The sequence below is a fragment of the Oncorhynchus gorbuscha genome, linkage group LG08, assembly GCF_021184085.1.
Source record: "Oncorhynchus gorbuscha isolate QuinsamMale2020 ecotype Even-year linkage group LG08, OgorEven_v1.0, whole genome shotgun sequence".
Lineage (NCBI taxonomy): Eukaryota > Metazoa > Chordata > Actinopteri > Salmoniformes > Salmonidae > Oncorhynchus > Oncorhynchus gorbuscha.
Window position 1 is genome coordinate 26,543,977 of NC_060180.1, and position 17,997 is coordinate 26,561,973.

Consider the following 17,997-nt stretch of genomic DNA (forward strand, 5'->3'; position numbering starts at 1 on the left):
TAAACATAAAATGTGAGTGGAACTGCCCCACTCCTTAAATCTAATGGTGTGAAAAAGGCATGCTATAAACCAACCACTAGAATATTAATTTAGCATGGTAGATGGATGTAATCTCTGGTCAAGCTCAGCTTTTACATTCACTGTAAAGAAAATGTATTGTGACTTAAATTGAATTTAGTTTCATGGTAGATTATAAATGTATTTTTAACCTTGAAGTGGATGTGTTGAGTCTATTCTAAGGTCCAGATGCACACTGTAGGACAGATTCAATCCAAATTCCTTAGTTCCCTTGTTCATGTCTATGAACTATGGCTGTAAAACAGCTTGAATGAACCACATTTCATAGCATATTACTGAAAGATTACACTTTCGGTTGATGTATAGTGTGCTCTTAGGAGGCAGCTATATCTGGGATACAAATCCTGCGTTGACATATTTCAATAACAGACAACTATTTGTTCCAGTATACAGTGATTTATTAGATAAACACAGGAGAAAATGTAAGACTTAAGCACTCCTGCATTACTGAGCCCTGAACATGTCTGCAGTAACTCAACCAGCCAATTTACAGCAGTGTCCACTGACCGTCTCACTGAACCACACCTTCCATCTTCCATCAGGCTGGTATTCAGTAGGGCACAGTGTAGCAAGACATTTTGCAACAAAATCAAAACAAGCATTTATCAGACAAGTTCAGGTAGTCCCTCTGTTTGGTGCCTAATGAATGCAACCCAGTATCGCAAAATGAACCTGCACAGTTATTCCCATTTTCGAGTGTATACAGATTACTTATGGAAACTATTGAGGAAAAACAGCTTGGTTTCCCCCTAAATACATTAGCAAGCAATGACTACTAGTTGCAAGAGACTTATTCCTACCAAAGGAACACAGCCTGCAGGTCAGTTATTGGTCCCTACCATTGTAAGGTAAGCACTGAACAAACCAGTGGAATTCAATGGAATGTTCGGTATATGTCAGTATACAGCTGTACTTCCTTTAGAAAAAAGTTTGAACATAAATCCATAAGAAATGTCAGTTTCTACCTTGTGGTAAAACACATTACGTTAACCTTAGTTGATATATAGGCCTGAGAACATATGGGAGACATTTGCTGTATCAAAGAGTGGTTGACGCCACCAGTGGTTTGACTTGGCAAGGCTTGTTAACACCTGAGAGACTAGGCCATGGTATAGAGACAGACATGGCACTGACATGAGTACTATCCATGCATCACATGCCAGTGTGTCCATTAGGCTGGATGAGAGCAAGGACTCAAGAATGCAGTGTCCCCCACTTCTACGTAACAGTACAGAGTCAATTAGTGTGTTTAAAGCCACACCACTCTCAGGTTCCCCAGTTTATTGCTTAGTGAGAAGTGCATATTGAGAAACACAGGCCCGACTACACCTTCACCCTCCATACATAGGCCTCTATTGAAACCCTTCAGAAAAAATATGATTATTTTAAAGGGTGTCCTGAGAAAATACTAAATCTGTTTAACCCATCAGACATTCTATAGCAGTCCTTTGTTTTTCTGAAGGATAGCATCTTTAAGATTGCAATGACCCCAAGTCTGACCAACAGAGGCAAAGTGCAGTTGGCTGACTGTCAAAGTCCAGACACTGCTGTGATATGTGTATCCAGCTGACTGCTCCAGCCACAGTTGTGCATCTATTGGTCCAGATTGGTGGTAGACCATCCCCCACCCCCTTTTAAAAAGGTACAACCTTTGTCTCAAATGGAGAAAGATGGGGGGGGGACACCTATGCAATAAATCACTAGTCGAACACAATTCAGATTAAAATATTAACAAGCATAAAAGCTATAAAAAGAAAAATGTATAACTCCAAACAAGTAATTAACATAAATGACAGACATTTAAATATGTTTATTTTTCTTCAATCTCAAATAAAAGCAAACGATTAGAGGGACCCTGAGATGATGCTTGGATAATACAACCCTATAGAGCACTAGTTTAAAAGAAAAGCTTCATGGGACACCTCTCCACCAAATGGGCCCTGACATTTTACCAGTTTAAAAAATAAATAGAGTCAGATCTCAAAACCTGTACATCATGGATTAAAACAGAATTGTTTCCATAAGGCTGATCAACTGAAATGGTGTCCAAAATAGTGTGTTGCACATTCATCTTATTTAAACACAGTCTTTGTGATATCAATTCAGGGAGTTGTCACTGTGCCTTGATGCGTCGCACGAGTACATAAGTACGTGTCCGGCGTGTCTAAAACGATATTATGTACACCCTTTGCAGAGCTATCCTCCTACACCTCAAAAGCTTCACATAATCATCATTAACCAACATTTTACTCTCACCACAGCAGCATGTCCTTGTGGCTAAATCAACTAAAAACACTTCCATGATAAAGTGTCAAGGGGTACTTGTACTGGTTTACAGGGTTCCCGGCCTTGTGGTTGTTTAAGTTATTACTATTCCTCTATAATAGGAGCCCTGCTTCAACATTCTATACATTATTGGGAATGTGTGTTGGTGGGGTTTTCCATGAGACTAAAATTGTGTGACCTCTACTCTTACACGGAGCTATGATGAGATCCACAGCCAAGTTGTGGGAATCAAACACATTTCCAAGTGCCTCTAGTAGCCTCCAGCCTACCACACACAGATACACAAACATACACACATGCAGGCTTAGTCAGATGAGTGTGTTCCTGACTCCTGTTGCCTCGGGGGGACAGGGGGGGGAGACAAAGCAGGGCACCCCCCACCACAGTGCTCCCATGCTGCTCTGGGGGCAGGGCTGCCCGGTCCTCACAGTTTGGCAGCCATGAAGTTGATGTGGGGCTTGGCCAGGGGAAAGAGGGGAAGGCTCCTCTTGAACTCGGTCATGTCCTGGACCAAAGTAGGCTGTACACAGATGGACAGGTCAGTGTATTACACACGTTAACACATCACCCAAAAAGTTACATAATTCTTCCAGTCCTCTATCACAGACACACACTCCTCCTGTATTATAAAAGGATGACTACATTACCTGTGGCAAGGAGGGGGCAGGGACCAGGTTGACGTCATTCTGGGCAGGGAACTCGCCCACGACTGGGCCTAAACAAAAGGACAGAGACATTTAAACAACTGTTAAAAACAGTCAAAGCAACACATTCACACTGACAAACTGAACTTCTATCCCCCAAAAAACTCTCAATCACTTGTACAGTACTCACAGGAGTCCATCTCCCTAGACAGGACATGCACAGACACCTTGTGCCTTTTGGGTGCATCCACAGCCAACAGATCCTACAGAGAGAGAGATAAGAGTTAGATAGAGACACAGAGAAGAGACAGAATTTAATTGAAGTCACTGTCTGTGAAAAATGTATTATAATAGGGTGAAGAAAGTTTCCAGGCTCCTACATCGGAACAAAGTGGATTCAACAGTCATAAATCTGTGGAGGGGGGGGATATGGTGAAATTTATTACACAATTAAAATATTCTGCATGGGGCCTGTGTTGCTTCTGCTGAGGTAGAAATATGGGAAGTCTTTCATTGCTTCGCTATCCTTGGTCCCCTTATCCTCTTGAAACAACACCCTGACAGTGACGCACCCCCTTGTTATGGTTGTTGATCAGTGGCAGTCAGTGCAGTTTAAGATTAGGGAGGACAATTTTTTTTTCATGAGCATGGCCTTATTTCTATTACAGCATATTGGATGACTGTCATTCATATTTCATTCACCCAGTTCAATGTAAAAGTGATAGGTTTAGGCTACTACATGATACTCAATTTCCCTATACCCATCAGGTTGCTACAACATTTCAAGAGGTCGAGAGAAAAAAAAAAAAAAAAAGAGGTAACAGATGTGACACATTCAATACCATTTTGCACACTCTTGCCTGCATCTAGCTGATCTAGGGTGTAATCATTAGTTCAACAGTTGCAAACAAGAGTTTCTATTGGACAAATTCATGCATGTTTATCCCCGTTTCGTTCCATTTGCTTCCATTTAAGAAACTTTTCCCCACAGAATCGGCAGAATGAATATACCCCTGATCACACATAAACACAGTTCACTTTCATAGCAGCCAAGGTTGCATTCCTTCTCATATCTATGCGCTCTCCTCTCACCTGTTCCTTTTACTTGTGGACTTTAATGCAACAGCTGTATGTGACCAGACGAAAAAAAAACTTTCCAAGCCAAACCATATCATAACCGCTACCCACAGTTTTGGGCTCCCCGAGGAGCGCAGCAGTCTACGGCACTGCATCGCAGTGCAAAAGGCATCACTACAGACCCTGGTTCGATTCCAGGCTGTATCACATCTGGCCGTGATTGGGAGTCCCGTGGGGCGGCGTATAATTGGCACAGCGTCGTCCGGGTTTGGTTGGGGTAGGCTGTGAGTGTAAATAAGAACTTGTCCTTTACTTGTTATGGCTGCAATCCCACTAACGGGACAAGTGTCATCAACAACCGCTGAATAGCATAGCGCTACATTCAATAAATATTACTATAAATATTTATATTCATGAAATCACAAGTGCAATATAGGAAAACACAGCTTAGCCTTTTGTTAATCCACCTGTCGTGTCAGATTTTGAAATTATGCTTTACAGCGAAATCCAGGCGTTTGTGTAAATTTATTGATCGCACGACAAAACATTAAGTACACTTAGCATCAGGTAGCTTGGTCACGAAAATCAGAAAAGCAATCAAATTAATCGTTTACCTTTCATGATCTTTGGATATTTTCACTCACGAGACTCCCAGTTACACAACAAATGTTCCTTTTTGTTCCAAAAATATTATTTTTATATCCAAAATACCTCAGTTTGTTTGCCGCGTTGTGTTAAGGAATTCCACAGGAAAGAGCGGTCAAGACAACGCAGGCGAAAATTCCAAATATTTTCCATAATGTCCACAGAAACATGTCAAACGTTTTTTATAATCAATCCTCAGGTTGTTTTTAAAATATACAATCAATAATATATCAACCGCAAATGTCTTTCACAGTAGGAGAGAGAAAAGCAATACCTATCCAAACTCAGTTGTGCGAGCAAAACTCATGTGACCACTTGACGCGATGTTATCGTTCTGGCTCATTTTTCAAAATAAAGGCCTGAAACTGTCTGAAGACTTGACACCTTGAGGAAGCGATAGGAAAAGGAATCTGGTTTATATCCCTTTCAATGGAGCAAAGGGAGGCTATGAAACATGGCGTTTTCAAAATAGAAGCCACTTCCTGGTTTGATTTTCCTCAGGGTTTCTCCTGCAATATCAGTTCTGTTAAACTCACAGACAATATTTTGACAGTTTGAAACTTTAGTGTTTTCTATCCAATACTAATAATAATATGCATATATTAGCAACTGAAACTGAGGAGCTGGCCGTTTACTATGGGCACCTTTTCATCCAAGCTACTCAATACTGCCCCTGCAGCCATAAAAAGTTAACTGACTTGCCTAGTTAAAGAAATTACATTGTTGTCACCATATTAGCTAAAGTGATGTCATAGTCAACATAGCTAATAGAACTAACGCATTAGTAAACCCGTTACGATCATGCAGCAACGTTATGGAAAAGGGGAATACCTAGTCAATTGTACAACTAAATGCCTTCAACTGAAATGTGTCTTCCGCATTTAACCCAACCCCTCTGAATCAGAGAGGTGCGGAGAGCTGCCTTAATTGACACCCACGTCTTCGGCGCCCGGGGAACAGTGGGTTAACGGCCTTGCTCAGGGTCAGAACGACAGATTTTTACCTTGTCAGCTCGGCGATTCCATCCAGCAATCTTTCAGTTACTGGCCCAACGCTCTAACCACTAGGCTACCTGCCACCCTGATACAATGTACAGTCAAGTAAGAAGTTTAGAACTTACACCGGCGGGCCCCAGTGGCAATAAATAAGTAAAACCAAAAGCTTACCTTGACTTGGAAGAGTTCCAGTGTTGTGTTGGATAGTCATAGCCAGCTCGCTAACATAGTATCCCTCTGTTTGAGCAGGGTGTTTTAGTAGGCTAACTGCATTTGCTTAGTTAAGTGAAAGAGAAATATAGCTCTTGCTTCTCGTTCATTTTGGAAGAAATTAGTTCAAAACATTTCTACTATTGTCTCTCTGAGTCAACTAACGCAGTGCTAGCTAGCTGTAGCTTATGCTTTCAGTACTAGATTCAGTATCCGATTCTTCGATTGGGTGGACAACATGTCAGTTCATGCTGCAAGAGCTCTGATAGGTCGGAGGACATCCTCCAGAATTTCTCGTAATTACTGTGTAAGTCTATAGAAGGGGGTGAGAACCATGCGCCTTTTAGGTTTTGTAATGAAGTCAATGTACCCAGAGGACGACGGAAGCTAGCTGTCCTCTGGCTACACCATGGCATGATGCTGTCCTACAGAGTGCTGTTGAGGCTACTGTAGACCTTCATTGCAAATCAGTGTGTCTTAATCAATTATTTGGTGGAGTGAATAGATTTAGTATAGTTTGATCTAAAAAGGATAACTTTTCAAATGTTTTTTTTTGTATGAAATTCACAGAGGATGGTCCTCCCCTTCCTCCTCTAAGGAGCATCCACTGTTGTGGATATTCTGTGAGCACAGCATACCGTGTCAGTGTAACCTCCACAGCTATGAATAGATCCAGGAAGTGGATAAGAGTGGTGGAGGGTTCTAAATGAAACAAGGTGCCATCTTTCAGTGAGGACAGATTGAACAACACACCGGAATGCAGAAGATGGATGAGCAGCTACTATACTCACCCGGTAGAACTGCATGATGTTTTCTTTCGTCAACGTCTTCAGATAGGCCACTTCAATGTTATCTAGAAAATAACAGGAAACACTTTGGACTAAAGGTTGATGATTTGAGATATCCCTCAATATTTCTTGCGCTAGTTGGCTGTACCTGCATCAAAATTCCAGTATTTTTCCTTCATAGCTTGTTCTCCATCTTTATAAGTGGGCAGCTAATTTGTTTTCAGGACTTTTATTTTCTCATGGCTCTCTCGTCACTCTGCAGCAGACATATAGTGAGCAATATGTTTGGAACATCGAAATCGCACTAAAATCACAGTATTGAATTGCAATACATATCGTATCGTCACCTAAGTATTGTGATAATGAGGTCCGTAGTAATTTCACTTTCGTAGTCAAAAAGACAGATCTACCGCTCTACTTTAAATTTAACCAAATTAAAACAGTTCTGCAGGAATGAGGTTTGTGCAGTAGGCCTAATGCATATTGGCTATATGCCTGGCAATATTGTTCTTCTCAAACCATTTTATAATGAACAAACTCTACGCGAAAGAGATGTCACGCTGCATGATACAAATGGTGGTCACACCGGATACTGACTGGTATGACCAACAGATGCATATCTGTTTTCCCAGTCAAGAGGAAACAATTGATTAGGGCCTAATGCATTTATTTCAGTTGACTGATTTCCTGATATAAACTAACTCATAAATTGAAATAATTTTATAATAATTTGCTTTTTTATTTTACTGGACTGATGTTTCCTGCATCTGATGGTCATTGTGCTTTCAAGACAACTGGGAACTCGGAAACAAACAAGGTAAAATCGTGACGTCAGTGATCTTCAAGTCGGAGCTCTCGAAAGATGAGTTTCAGACTTGGAATGACGTGAGTTGGATGACCGTTCCCAAAAAAATTCCCCAGTCGGATCTCATTTTTCCCCCGCAGAGTTCCCAGTTGTCTTGCATGCACTGAAGTCAGATGTCTAAAGTTAGCAGTTGTTTTCAACACGGCATTTAGTCTCAGCGAGGGAGGGAAAGAGCAGCAGAGGGTCAAGCCTCTCATGGTCCCTGCTCTCTCTTTCCTTTCATCCAGTGGGACTGACCAGAGAGAGGGGACACCGTCTTCCACCTTCTACATGTAGGCTAGTATCAAACCTTGCTGGACGCTATAGGCACAGTGATTTGAGCAGTAGAAGCACTCGATTTAGCCACAGATCTTCCGATTCACCGGGTAGGAGTTTGTCTTTTCAGACAAATAAAAAGGTTAAAAATACCTACTGGTGCGCAGGGCTTCTGAATCAAGTGCACCTACCGCCAACTGCGCAACACAATTTTGTTATTTTTTACAAAAGGAGCGCAAGCATTTATCGTTGGCTTTTCTACAGACATGTTGTGACTAGAAATGCCTTGAAGATTGACCAGTTGACAGTGATCGACCGGTTGGTGACCAAGGCCCTACAGGGTCACCAGCCACCCCTACTGTACAATGTCCCTTTATTGGCAAGGCTCCACTTTCTATCATGACATTAGTGGTGACAGTTGCTGCCCTGTCTTCTCCCATCCTCCTTCCCTCTAACAATGAGAACATGGTTTTCATCACTTCTCCCTACTAAGAGTTCTGGATCGAGGTTTACGGCAGATTACCAGCAAATCAGCCCATTACAATCCATAATAGCACTCAGGAGATGCATGAGATGCTGCTTGGGCGAGGTGTCCTCCAGGAGTTTATTCTGGGGCCTAATTGTTGCCAATTTCTGCTGAGAAAACAACCTTCCTTTCCCTCGGGGATCCTCCAGAATGTCAATATAAAAATGTCAATATAAATAAATGCATATTTCATTCAAAACACCTATCCATATAAAAAGGCCTCCTAGCAGTTATAATATGAGGATCAGGAGGAATAACCATTTAGTCGACACTAACTACGCAAACTCCCCACAGATATCACATGGAAAAAGCTCTTATGCCTCCAGACCAGGTAAAGGAAGGGGTGTGTATGTGCGTGTTGCTCATTGTGTCTGCACATGCTCACCCCTGTCGAAGTTGTACTGCTGAGAGATGATCTCCCCCCAGTACTTGGCGCACTCAGCGGCCAGCTTCTTGGGCTTGTCAAGGCGGCGGATTGCCAGGGCCTGGATGTGTTTCTGGAAGGCCTCGTCGTTCATTTCCTCCACAGACATCTCCATGGCTTTTAGGAACGCCTCCACCCGGCTCTCCAGGTAGTGGGGGGCCTTCTCCGACTGGATGATGAAGCGCAGGCCCTGGACCCCGTTAGCGCGCCGCGGACCGCTAAACACTATGTACCCTGAGGAGAGTGAAAGTCAAACAATTCACTGTAAATTCTGGAAAGTGTTTATGTTTAACTGCACACAGTCTACTGTCCCCTTTTCACTGCAGGGTGTTGAGTTCAACTGTATTTGAGTACTTTACAAGATACCAGTCTCCACTTGAGTGTGTGTGCGTGGTCTTACCCAACTGTTCCTTGGTGCGCAGTGTGTTGAAGCAAGGCTCAGAGATGATCTGGCAGAAGAGCTCCAGCAGCATGTTGTCGTGGGTTGTCTGCATGTCTGTCTGGTAGTAGATCTCTATGCCACAGTTGTTGTGCACTTCGTTCCTCTGCTGGTACACATACCAGCCACCTGGAAGGCACAGACAGCAGGGTCATAGTCATTAGGGCACATAATGGAAAAGGTTTCAAAATGTTTTGCAAGTGGGGGGGAACAAGAGTTTCTTATTGGACAAGTCCAGGTAGTACATCCCTGTTTCAGTCCATTTTGTGCCTAACAAACACTCAGTGGACAGTTCATTAGGTACACCACCCCGTTCACGAAAATAGTTCTCCTGCGGAGAGTAAGTCACGTGACCATGGCGTGCTATATAAAGCATGCAGACAGGCATCCAGTTACTGTATGATTGAATGTTAGAATGGGAAAAACATGTGATCTAAGAGACTTTGAGCGTGGTATGGTTGACGGTGCCAGGCGCGCCGGGTCCAGTATCTCAGAAACGACCGGCCTCCTTCCTGGGCTTTTCACGCATGACAGTCTAGGGTTTACCAAGAATGGTGCGTCAAACAAAAAAACATTCAGTCAGCGACCACAGACTAATTAAGATGCAGTACAACAGTGGTGTGCAGCACGGCATCTCGGAATGTATAACTAATCCGTCCTTGTCACGGATGGGCTATTGCAGCAGACGACCACACCAGGTTCCACTCCTATCAGCTAAAAACAAGAGGAAGTGGGTCCAGCAGGCATGCAATCACCAACACAATTAACTGAGTGTCGCCTAGGCGAACAAATCCCAGTTCCTCGAGTTATGCTGATGGCAGTCAGAATTTGGCATAAACAGCATGAGTCCATGGCCCATCCTGCCTGGTGTCAACTGTACAGGCTGGTGGCGTAATGGTGTAGGGAATGTTTTCCTGGCACACGTCAGGCCAATTGAGCAATGTGGCCGTGCCCCGAAGAATTCAGACTGTTATGGAGGCATGGAGGGGGGTGGGGTGTCAGACCCGGTACAGATTGGTGTACCAAATAAACTGGCCACAGTGTACATGTCCCAGGGTTTATTCACATACTGTAGCATCACAATCTTCAACACACACACACATGTACTAACCATGCAATACAGCTTATCCAAATACTGTATAATGCTGCAGGCGCAACTCCGCAAACATTGAGACTTAAAAAATGAATTTAGGAATAGGTAACAAGCCCTAAACAACCTAGCCAGTTGATGCACCCCCGGCTTAACTGTAAATATACAATTACTAAAGAACGTGTTTGAATAGATTTAAAAAGCATAATACAGGACCGTTATATATAGAGTTCAGCTAGAGGACAGTGGTGACACTCTCCAGTCTCCAGACACGCAAACATCACACTTTTTGCTGAGTGGCTGTGAATAGGCATGTTAAAAGCTTTTCATTGGAACTTTCATTTTTTGGGGGAGGATGCGTAAAAACCCCCCGGGATGTGCTGAGTTCATTTGGATATCGACTCACCTATATTTGAGTCCTAAATGATCAAGTAGACTTTGAATGAGGAAAGATGCAGCAGGTTACTTATGCATATCCTTTTCAATGATGAATGATGTGTCAACAGTTCTCCTCAGAATGCAAAAAGTGTGCGAGTGAAGATGAATGGAAGTAAGCCGTTTAAGTATGTGTTTGTAAAAGTGTATGTTATAAGCTTTTTTGTTGGGAAGCTATAAATCAAACCAAATTGATTTGTCACATGCGCTGAATACAACAGGTGTATTAGACAGTGAATTGCAAAAGGGACGGGGGGGGCAATGCAAAAGTTTGGGTAGCCATTTGACTAGCTGTTCAGGAGTCTTATGACTTGGGGATAGAAGCCGTTTAGAAGCCTCTTGGACCTAGACTTGGCGCTCCGGTACCGCTTGCCGTGCAGTAGCAGAGAGAACCGTCTATGACTAGGGTGGCTGGAGTCTTTTTAGGGCCTTCCTCTGACACCGCCTGGTATAGAGGTCCTGGATGGCAGGAAGCTTGGCCCCGGTGATGTACTGGGCAATATGCACTACCCTCTGTAGTGTCTTGCAGTCGGAGGCCGAGCAGTTGCCATACCAGGCAGTGATTGCAACCCGTCAGGATGCTGTCGACGGTGCAGCTGTAGAACCTTTTGAGGATCTGAGTACTCATGACAAATATTTTCAGTCTCCTGAGGGGGAATAGGTTTTGTTGTGCCTGCCTCACGACTGTCTTGGTGTGCTTGGACCATGTTAGTTGTTGGTGATGTGGACGCCAAGGAACTTGGAAGCTCTCAACGTGCTCCACTACAGCCCCACTCGATGAGAATGGGGGCGTGCTTGGTCCTCCTTTCCTGTAGTCCACATTCATCTCCTTTGTCTTGATCACATTGAGGGAGAGGTTGTTGTCCTTGAACCACACGGTCAGGTCTCCGACCTCCTCCCTATAGGCTGTCTCATCGTTGTCGGTGATCAGGCCTACCACTGTTGTGTCATCGGCCAACATAATGATGGTGTTGGAGTCGTGCCTGGCCGAGCAGTCCTGAGTGAACAGGGAGTACAGGAGGGGACTGAGCACCTACCCCTGGGGGGGCCCCCGTATTGAGGATTAGCGTGGCGGATGTGTTGTCGCCTACCCTTACCACATGGGGGAGGCCCATCAAGACGTCCAAGATCCAGTTGTAGAGAGAGGTGCTTAATCCCAGGGTCCTTAGCTTAGTGATGAGCTTTGAGGGAACAATGGTGTTAAACGCTGAGCTGTTGTGAATAGTGTTCTCAGATAGGTGTTCCTTTTGTCCAGGTGGGAAAGGGCAGTGTAGAGTGCAATAGAGATTGCATCGTCTGTGGATCTGTTGGGGTGGTATGCAAATTGGAGTAGGTCTAGCGTTTCTGGGATGTTGATGTTTGTTCAGCTCGTTATATCTGGAGTACTTCTCCTGTCCTATCCGGTGTCCTGTGTGAATTTAAGTATGCTCTCTCTAATTTTCTCTTTCGGAGGACCTGAGCCCAAGGACCATGCCTCAGGACTTCCTGACATGACGACATGATTGCTGTCCCCAATCCACCTAGCCGTGCTGCTGCTCCAGTTTGAACTGTTCTGCCTGTGATTATTATTATTTGACCATGCTGGTCATTTATGAACATTTGAACATCTTGGCCATGTTCTGTTACAATCTCCACCCGGCAGAGCCAGAAGAGGACTGGCCACCGCACATAGCCTGGTTCCTCTCTAGGTTTCTTCCTAGGTTTTGGCATTTCTAGGGAGTTTTTCCTAGCCAGTGCTTCTACACCTGCATTGCTTGCTGTTTGGGGTTTTATGCTGGGTTTCTGTACAGCACTTTGAGATATCAGCTGATGTACGAAGGGCTATATAAATACATTTTGATTTGATGTGAGCCATGAGCAGCCTTTCAAAGCACTTCATGGCTACAAACGTGAGTGCTATGGGTCGGTAGTCATTTAGGCAGGATACCCTAGTGTTCTTGGGCACAGGGACTATGGTGTTCTGCTTGAAATATGTTGGTATTACAGATTCAGACAGGAAGAGGTTGAAAATGTCAGTAAAGACACTTGCCAGTTGGTCAGTGCATGCTCGGAGTACACGTCCTAACATCGGCTGTGGAGAGCGTGATCACACAGTCGTCCGGAACAGCTGATGCTCTCATGCATGTTTCAGTGTTACTTGCCCCGAAGCCAGCATATAATTTATTTAGCTTGTCTGGTAGGCTTGTGTCACTGGGCAGCTCTCAGCTGTGCTTCCCTTTGTAGTCTGTAATAGTTTGCAAGCCCTGCCACATCCGACGAGCATCAGAGCCGGTGTAGTACAATTCTGTCTTGTATTGACGCTTTGCCTGTTTGATGCTTCGGAGGGCATAGCGAGATTTCTTATTAGCTTCCGGGTTAGAGTTCCACTCCTTGAAAGTGGCAGCTCTACCCTTTAGCTCAGTGCGTATGTTGCCTGTAATCCATGGCTTCTGGTTGGGGTATGTACATACAGTCACTGTGGGGACGACGTCCTCGATGCACTTATTGATAAAGCCAGTGACTGATGTGGTGTACTCCTCAATGCCAACGGAAGAATCCCGGAACATATTCCAGTCTGTCCTAGCAAAACAGTCCTGTAGCTTAGCATCTGCTTTAACTGACCACTTTCTTATAGACCGAGTCACTGGTGCTTCCTGCATTATTTTTTGCTTATAAGCAGGAATCAGATTTGCCAAATGGAGGGCAAGGGAGAACTTTGTACACATCTCTGTGTGTGGATTAAAGGTGGTCTAGAAATGTTTTCCCTTTGGTTGCACATTTAACATGCCGATAGAAATGTGGTAAAAACCGATTTAAGGTGAGCTAAACCTTGAGACTTCCTTAGATATCGTGCACCAGCTGTTGTTTACATAAATGCATCGGCCCGTGTCTTACCAGAGGCTGCTGTTCTGTCCTGTTCTGTCCTGCCGATAGTGTGTACCCGCCAGCTGTATGTTCTTAATGTCATCATTCTGCCACGACTCGTGAAACATTAGATATTACAGTTTTTAATGTTCCGTTGGTAGGATATAAGTGCTTTCAGTTCGTCCCATTTATTTTCCAGTGATTGAACGTTAGCTAGCAGAACGGAAGGCAAGGGCAGATTGGCCACTCGTCGCCTGATCCTCGCAAGATATCCTGATCTCTTTCCGCGAAACCTACGTTTCATTTTCCAGCGAATCACGGGGATCCGGACCTGGTCAGGTGTAGATAGTATATCCCTCGTGTCCGACTCATTGAAGACGAACTCCTCGTCCAGTTTGAGGTGAGTAATCTCAGTTCTGATGTCCAGAAGCTCTTTTCAGTCATAAGAGACAGTAGCAGCAACATTATGTACAAAACAAGTTACGAACAACATGAAAAAACAAACTAGCATCGTTGATGAAGAGCCGATAAGACGGCAGCCCTACCCTCAGACACCGCCATCTCCAAATCCTGCTCCGTTCAAAGGTTAGTTCAGTTTGTGTTTGTGTTTGTTCAGTTTGAGGCTGGCTGGCCGACTGGATCCAGGATGTTTCCAGGAGGCCCAGACAGCCATGATTTTCCTCTTCTCTGTCCTCAAGTTACTTAATGTCCTCAAGTTACTTAATGTCCTCAAGTTACTTAATGTCCTCAAGTTACTTAATGTGCTCAAGTTACTTAATGTGCTCAAGTTACTTAAAAAGTGCACAGGCACTGTGTGTGTGTGTGTGTGTATGTGTATTGTTGTGCTGTGGTGCTGTGTGAGTTTGTGTAAGTGGTTAAGGAAAAGTGTGTGTATTGTATTGCCTAGTGATGTCTGTTTCCCCTTTGTAGGTGAGACTTTCTCCCTTGGACATTGGAGGGGTATTAACACTGAGGTGTTACACAAGCACAGGCCAGACTTGGGTAAGAAACCTTCAGCATGGTCACAATGGGGACAGGCATGACGAAGTTACATGGAGGTGAAGGGAATGATAGGCAGTGCACTTGGCCTACCATCTGGCACCTGCACCTCCCTGTAGCGAATCAACTGGCTTGGTAGGAGGGGCTTGGTGTGGGCTTGATTCATAAGCGTGTCCTCGACCATCTGCATCATGTCTAGAGCAGACTGGAGAAAGAGAGATCGAGAGAGCAAAGTGAGAGGTGCAAATGACATAGATCAGTGTTGTAATCCACCTTTTAAAATGTGTCAATATACCTCCTTTCCATAGCAGATACATATCTATAGGTTCGTTCGACTGAATCGGAACACTGCTATAATAATTCTGTCCACGCAGTAAAAGCTCCATCTAAGGTAATAGGAGTCCTGCAGTGAACGGTGAGTCTCTATGGTGATGAAATGGACCATTGCCCCCGCTGGTGCATCTAATTCCCTCTCCACTAGACTGACATCCCTCTACTGGGCGTCATTACCAGACATAAGGGAGACTGTTCGTCGATGGCTGGGATCTTTTATAAAGTGTCATTTGATCGGAGGATCTTATCAGAGTTCGACAGTGTGTTCACCTTCTGTGACACTGCTAGTGGACAGAAAAGCATTCCACTTAAAACCTATATGGGAGAGGAGCGGCTAACCGTATAAGCAGTTATAGAACATATCCACATTCCATACATCAAACGTCTTGCTGTGTGTGTGTGTGTCTGCCATTTACAAATGAAGTCAGTCCACTGGAAGGTAACTTCAAACTCACCTCCTTGGTGATGTTGCCATGGAGAAGGGTCTCGATGTGTAACCGTGACAATAGTTGAGGTATGAAGGCCTTGAGGCGGGGGAGAGTGACATCTGGAAGACAGATTCAGACTGGAGGAATCAATCACAGAGCTATCATTCTAAATCTATACAAATCGGGACAGAAGCAAAAGCATCAGTCATGCAGGCTGTTGCTGCCACCGCATATCATTCCTGTCGCCAGCGCGGGCAGAAATGTACGTACACAAACACACTCGCCCAAACGTGGAGACATGCAGATACAAACACAACACATTTCCACTTCGCGTAGGTTGGTCAATCTGAATTCACAGTGTCTGACCCAGATTCATTCAGATAGTGGTGAGAGGTGGTGGATGAGCAGCCAGGGATGAGTGACTGGGAAGGATGGGAGAATAGTAGGGAAGGGGGTACACACAGCAGTATCTGGTCTGTAAAAACCAGGTACAGAGATCTGTGAAAGACTGGAGACCCAGAGAAGGGCAACAAGGGCACTAAACTAAACACATAGGCACTAGGTAGAGCTGGGAAGATAACAGTACCGCGATACTTGTTAGTATCGTGGTTGGGAAACAAAACACTACGCGGATTTAACTTCTTTAGGAAAACAGCCCTAATGTTAGAAACAAACATCAGATTTTATTTGTCACATACACATGTTCAGCAGATATTGTGGGTGTAGCGAAATCCTTGTGTTCCTTGCTCCAACAGTGCCATAATATCTAATACACACAAATTTAAAAAGTAAAAATAAATTAAAAATACGAAATATAGAAATAATAGCCAAGTCCAGAATATAAATACATAGTGACCAAAAATACACTGCGCAAAAAAATAAAGGGAACACTAAAATAACACATCCTAGATCTGAATGAATGAAATATTCTTATTAACTACTTTTTTCTTTACATAGTTGAATGTGCTGACAACAAAATCACACAAAAATTATCAATGGAAATCAAATTTGATGTAATGTCCTTAAAACAAGTCAAAATGAGGCTCAGTAGTGTGTGTGGCCTCCACATGCCTGTATGACCTCCCTACAACGCCTGGGCATGCTCCTGATGAGGTGGCGGATGGTCTCCTGAGGGATCTCCTCCCAGACCTGTACTAAAGCATCCGCCAACTCCTGGACAGTCTGTGGTGCAACGTGGCGTTGGTGGATGGAGCGAGACATGATGTCCCAGATGTGCTCAATTCGATTTAGGTCTGGGGAACGGGCGGGCCAGTCCATAGCATCAATGCCTTCCTCTTGCAGGAACTGCTGACACACTCCAGCCACATGAGGTCTAGCATGGTCTTGCATTAGGAGGAACCCAGGGCCAACCACACCAGCATATGGTCTCACAAGGGGTCTGAGGATCTCATCTCAGTACCTAATGGCAGTCAGGCTACCTCTGGCAAGCACATGGAGGGCTGTGCGGCCCCCCAAAGAATTCCCACACCATGACTGACCCACCGCCAAACCGGTCATGATGGAGGATGTTGCAGGCAGCAGAACGTTCTCCACGCTGTCTCCAGACTGTCACATGTGCTCAGTGTGAACCTGCTTTCATCTGTGAAGAACACAGGGCGCCAGTGGCGAATTTGCCAATCTTGGTGTTCTCTGCACGGTGTTGGGCTGTAAGCACAACCGTTTGAGCAGACACATGCACATTTGTGGCCTGCTGGATGTAATTTTGCAGGGCTCTGGCAGTGCTCAACCTGCTCCTCCTTGCACAAAGGCAGAGGTAGCGGTCCTGCTGCTGGGTTGTTGCCCTCCTACGGCCTCCTCCACGTCTCCTGATGTACTGGCCTGTCTCCTGGTAGCGCCTCCATGCTCTGGACACTACGCTGACAGACACAGAAAACCTTCTTGCCACAGCTCGCATTGATGTGCCATCCTGGATGAGCTGCACTACCTGAGCCACTTGTGTGGGTTGTAGACTCCGTCTCATGCTACCACTAGAGTGAAAGTACCACCAGAATTCAAAAGTGACCAAAACATCAGCCAGGAAGCATAGGAACTGAGAAGTGGTCTGTGGTTATCACCTGCAGAACCACTCCTTTATTGGGGGTGTCTTGCTAATTGCCTATAATTTCCACCTGTTGTCTATTCCATTTGCACAACAGCATGTGAAATTGATTGTCAATCAGTGTTGCTTCCTAAGTGGACAGACAGTGTGATTGACTTGGAGTTACGTTGTGTTGTTTAAGTGTTCCCTTTATTTTTTTGAGCAGTGTATAAACGCAACATGCAATAATTTACAGCGTTATTGTTCATATAAAGGAAATCTGTCAATTAAAATAAATGCTTTAGGCCCTAATCTATGGATTTCACATGACTGGGCAGGGGTACAGCCATGGGTGGGCAATGGCCCACTCACTGGGGAGCCAGGCCCAGCCAATCAGAACGGCTGAGAGTTTTCCCCCACAAAAGGGCTTTATTACAGACAGAAATAATCCTCAGTTTCATCAGCTGTCCGGGTGGCTGGTTTCAGACAATCCCGAAGCCAGATATGGAGGTCCTGGTCTGGTGTGGTTACATATGGTCTGCGGTTGTGAAGCCGGTTGGACGTACTGCCAAATTCTATGGCAGAGAAATGAACATTA

The 17,997-nt window shown here is 44.5% G+C and overlaps 1 protein-coding gene across 2 annotated transcripts in view; it reads right to left on the bottom strand.

The window, feature by feature from the left end:
- Window positions 1-454: 454 nt before the first annotated feature.
- LOC124041415 (insulin-degrading enzyme) overlaps window positions 455-17,997 on the bottom strand; it is a 53,222-nt gene continuing 35,679 nt past the window's right edge. For both annotated transcript variants that reach the window (XM_046358961.1, XM_046358960.1), the window contains exons 18-25: window positions 15,389-15,480; window positions 14,694-14,805; window positions 9,194-9,361; window positions 8,755-9,027; window positions 6,727-6,788; window positions 3,199-3,271; window positions 3,012-3,079; window positions 455-2,884 (exon numbers count right to left, since the gene is read on the bottom strand). In XM_046358961.1, coding sequence (XP_046214917.1) covers window positions 2,789-2,884; window positions 3,012-3,079; window positions 3,199-3,271; window positions 6,727-6,788; window positions 8,755-9,027; window positions 9,194-9,361; window positions 14,694-14,805; window positions 15,389-15,480 — 944 coding nt within the window. In that variant the 3' untranslated portion in view covers window positions 455-2,788. The remainder of the gene's footprint in view (window positions 2,885-3,011; window positions 3,080-3,198; window positions 3,272-6,726; window positions 6,789-8,754; window positions 9,028-9,193; window positions 9,362-14,693; window positions 14,806-15,388; window positions 15,481-17,997) is intronic.